Source organism: Panulirus ornatus, chromosome 44 (genome assembly GCF_036320965.1).
Source record: "Panulirus ornatus isolate Po-2019 chromosome 44, ASM3632096v1, whole genome shotgun sequence".
NCBI classification, from domain to species: domain Eukaryota; kingdom Metazoa; phylum Arthropoda; class Malacostraca; order Decapoda; family Palinuridae; genus Panulirus; species Panulirus ornatus.
In genome coordinates this window covers 8,741,221-8,746,220 of record NC_092267.1, presented here as the reverse complement: position 1 = coordinate 8,746,220, position 5,000 = coordinate 8,741,221, and the positions used below count along the sequence as shown (strand labels likewise).

At 40.3% G+C, this 5,000-nt stretch overlaps 1 protein-coding gene across 4 annotated transcripts in view; it reads right to left on the bottom strand.

Moving 5' to 3' along the window:
- Hpr1 (THO complex 1-like protein Hpr1) overlaps positions 1-5,000 on the bottom strand; it is a 189,037-nt gene that overhangs the window by 160,721 nt on the left and 23,316 nt on the right. For all 4 annotated transcript variants that reach the window (XR_011715813.1, XM_071687745.1, XM_071687746.1 and 1 more), the window contains exon 2: positions 4,343-4,564. Coding sequence is in view for 3 of the 4 variants with exons in the window: in XM_071687745.1 (XP_071543846.1) it covers positions 4,343-4,488 (146 nt within the window). In the remaining variant the exon portion in view is untranslated. The remainder of the gene's footprint in view (positions 1-4,342; positions 4,565-5,000) is intronic.

The following is a 5,000-nucleotide window of genomic DNA, read 5'->3' as shown; positions in this document are numbered from 1 at the left end:
ATAGGACAAGAAACGCCTCTAATGGGGCTGTTAGTCCGGCCACGTCTGGAGGAGGAGGAGGAGGAGGAGGAAGGAGGAAGGAGGAGGAGGAAGGAGGAGGAAGGAGGAGGAGGAAGGAGGAGGAAGGAGGAGGAGGAAGGAGGAGGAGGAGGAGGAAGGAGGAGGAGGAGGAGGAGGAGGAGGAGGAGGAGGAAGGAGGAGGAGGAGGAAGGAGGAGGAGGAGGAAGGAGGAGGAGGAGGAGGAGGAGGAGGAGGAGGAGGAAGGAGGAGGAGGAGAAGAGGGAGGAGGAGGAGGAGGAAGGAGGAGGAGGAGGAGGAGGAAGAGGAGGAGGGGGGGGGGGGGTGTGGGGGCACCTGTAGTGTCGTAATGTTTACAATACACATTGATGAATGCACTAGCACCTGTTGTGTCGTAATGTTTACAATACACATTGATGAACGCACTGGCACCTGTTGTGTCGTAATGTTTACAATTCACATTGTGAACGCACTGGCACCTGTTGTGTCCGTAATGTTTACAATTCACATTGTGAACGCACTGGCACCTGTTGTGTCGTAATGTTTACAATTCACATTGTGAACGCACTGGCACCTGTTGTGTCCGTAATGTTTACAATTCACATTGTGAACGCACTGGCACCTGTTGTGTCCGTAATGTTTACAATACACATTGATGAACGCACTGGCACCTGTTGTGTCGTAATGTTTATAATACACATTGATGAACGCACTGGCACCTGTTGTGTCGTAATGTTTACAATACACATTGATGAATGCACTAGCACCTGTTGTGTCGTAATGTCTACAATACACACTGATGAATGCACTAGCACCTGTTGTGTCGTAATGTTTACAATACACATTGATGAACGCACTGGCACCTGTTGTGTCGTAATGTTTACAATACACATTGATGAACGCACTGGCACCTGTTGTGTCGTAATGCTTACAATACACATTGATGAACGCACTGGCACCTGTTGTGTCGTAATGTTTATAATACACATTGATGAACGCACTGGCACCTGTTGTGTCGTAATGTTTACAATACACATTGATGAATGCACTAGCACCTGTTGTGTCGTAATGTTTACAATACACACTGATGAATGCACTAGCACCTGTTGTGTCGTAATGTTTACAATACACATTGATGATGCACTGTTTTTACATTCACATTGATGAATGCACTAGCACCTGTTGTGTCGTAATGTTTACAATACACATTGATGAATGCACTAGCACCTGTTGTGTCGTAATGTTTACAATACACATTGATGAATGCACTAGCACCTGTTGTGTCGTAATGTTTACAATTCACATTGTGAACGCACTGGCACCTGTTGTGTCGTAATGTTTACAATACACATTGATGAACGCACTGGCACCTGTTGTGTCGTAATGTTTACAATTCACATTGTGAACGCACTGGCACCTGTTGTGTCGTAATGTTTACAATACACATTAATGAACGCACTGGCACCTGTTGTGTCGCATCTCCTTTGTCGTAAACATCCGTCAGTGAATTCGAACGTATCAACAGTGTTTTTGCGATGCGTCACAATAAGTGACTTATTCTCAAAATGTTGTCATTTACGTTATATTAGCGAGCGCGTCCACAAAATCCCCCCCCCCCCCCCACCATTAACAAAAAAAGTCACCCTAAAAATTCAAAACATCTTAGTATTATTTTTGACCATATTAATGCTAAATCTAAGGCGATAATAATAATAATTATAATAATAATAATAATAATAATAATAATAATAATAATAATAATAATAACAAATAAATAAAAAGTAAAAACCCAAAAAATCTAGTATGATAATTTCGCAATCACTGATTTGCATTTTACTGGTGAAATCCAGGTAATTATTTCAATATTTGAACCAGCGACTCACACACCGGGTTTCACATAGCTGGAATAGTGTTCTTATCAAAGTTTATAATAATAATAATAATAATAATAATAATAATAATAATAATAATAATAATAATAATAATAATATTAATAATGATAATAACAATAATAATAATAATAATAATAATAATAATAATAATAATAATAATAATAATATTTATAATAATAATAGTAATAATAATAATAATAATAATAATAATAATAGTAATAATAATAATAATAATAATAATAATAATAATAATAATAATAATATTTATAATAATAATAGTAATAATAATAATAATAATAATAATAATAATAATAATAGTAATAATAATAATAATAATAATAATAACAATAATAATATCTATTTATATTTATTATACTTTGTCGCTGTCTCCCGCGTCTGCGAGGTAGCGCAAGGAAACAGACGAAAGAAATGGCCCAACCCCCCATACACATGTATATACATACGTCCACACACGCAAATATACATACCTACACAGCTTTCCATGGTTTACCCCAGACGCTTCACATGCCCTGATTCAATCCACTGACAGCACGTCAACCCCGGTATACCACATCGCTCCAATTCACTCTATTCCTTGCCCTCCTTTCACCCTCCTGCATGTTCAGGCCCCGATCACACAAAATCTTTTTCACTCCACCTTTCCACCTCCAATTTGGTCTCCCTCTTCTCCTCGTTCCCTCCACCTCCGACACATATATCCTCTTGGTCAATCTTTCCTCACTCATTCTCTCCATGTGCCCAAACCACTTCAAAACACCCTCTTCTGCTCTCTCAACCACGCTCTTTTTATTTCCACACATCTCTCTTACCCTTACGTTACTCACTCGATCAAACCACCTCACACCACACATTGTCCTCAAACATCTCATTTCCAGCACATCCATCCTCCTGCGCACAACTCTATCCATAGCCCACGCCTCGCAACCATACAACATTGTTGGAACCACTATTCCTTCAAACATACCCATTTTTGCTTTCCGAGATAATGTTCTCGACTTCCACACATTCTTCAAGGCCCCCAGAATTTTCGCCCCCTCCCCCACCCTATGATCCACTTCCGCTTCCATGGTTCCATCCGCTGCCAGATCCACTCCCAGATATCTAAAACACTTCACTTCCTCCAGTTTTTCTCCATTCAAACTCACCTCCCAATAATAATAATAATAATAATAATAATAGTAATAACAATAATAATAATAATAATAATAATAATAATAATAATAATAATAATAATAACAACAGACTCGGGGTTCGATAACACATTTACGTTCGTAAATTTCGTAAATGATTTTCGAAGCTTTCCTTCATCCACGTACGGTGCGTGACCTTGTGTGTGTGACCCCACTGACACAATATATCATACTTAGTCGCTGTCTCCCTCGTTAGCGAGGTAGCGCAAGGAAACAGACGAAAGAATGGCCCAACCCACCCACATACACACACACACACACACATATATATATATATATTTTTTTTTTTTTTTTTTATACTATTCGCCATTTCCCGCATTAGCGAGGTAGCGTTAAGAACAGAGGACTGGACCTGGCCCCCTTCTCTGTCCCTTCTTTTGGAAAATTAAAAAAAAAAACGAGAGGGGAGGATTTCCAGCCCCCCGCTCCCTTCCCTTTTAGTCGCCTTCTACGACACGCAGGGAATACGTGGGAAGTATTCTTTCTCCCCAATCCCCAGGGATATATATATATATATATATATATATATATATATATATATATATATATATATATATATATATACACAAAGGTACACAAAAGAGAAGACAAAAAGGGATTGGATTAAAGCAATCTGCATAGTGGACAAATTCTAAATTGCAAATCCGTAAATATTCCCGTTGATGGATGGTGTAATAAGTGAGTGACTGCTGGTGGGTTATAGTGAGCCAACACACACACAGAGAGAGAGAGAGAGAGAGAGAGAGAGAGAGAGAGAGAGAGAGAGAGAGAGAAATACGACCGGGCTCTGGTTATTACCACTACGGGAATAATGTACTTGGCAGGCAACTGTGTCAATAACTGCGCCCCCCCTCCTCCCTCCAACCCCCCCCCTCAGGCTGGGTCATAGGAGGGTCAGCCAGACAGACGGACAGACAGACGGACAGACAGACGCGTCCGGTTCCACCAGACTCTTCCAGTCTCGAATTCCCGTCCGGAATAAGACAGACTTTTGGGGGTTGTTGTGTGTGGGTGAGGGTTTGACCTGACCCTAAGACGTGTGGGTTTAACCTAACCCACCCATTTCATCCATGGGAATTCCATTTAAAATACTAATAATAATAATAATATCAAATAATAATAACAACAACTAAACCCTTGGCAATAATAAAACCTTTAAACCAACGGACATTATAAATTCAGGGGGTGAAGTGAGGCGCAATGTAATCGCACAAGACTTACTTGCTATAAACCACAGAGGCACCAGACGGAGGGAGGTAAGTCCCAGCTGGTGTGTGTGTGAGGCTGGGTGTGGAGCAGCAGCCATGACGGAGGTGTGGAGATGGAGGCCAAGAAGAAGCTGCTTGCTGCTGTTTGTCTACAACCATAGTTCTCAAGGCGAGGGAGGAGGGCGGCGCCCGCCTCCTCCAGTTTCCCCCTCCCTCACACACCAGTCCCAGGTATCTGCGATGAGAGATAAGGAGGATGAGAGACGCTGTCTGAGATTCGTCTCATGGGTCATTAATCTCCTTAATTTACATCTCCAAACTTGCTTAAGGCGATCACATCGCGAGGTTTAACTTGGGAACAGACGACTTACATAGTCTTAGGGGGAATTACATACCAATTAGAGTAATTAAGAGAGAGTGATTAAAAGTGAACTTATATGGACATGAAGGCGACTTATAAAAACAAGTAAGAGGTCGTATATAAGTACATGTATAAGTACACGGTATATAAGTACGTACACGGTATATAAGTACACGGTATATAAGTACATGTATAAGTACACGCCACGGAAGTAAAGATATAAACGTTTAAGTATAAATAAAGATACTATACAAGTACAAGTAGATTGACTTATAAGTGCAAGTAGATAGACTTATAAGTACAAGTAGAT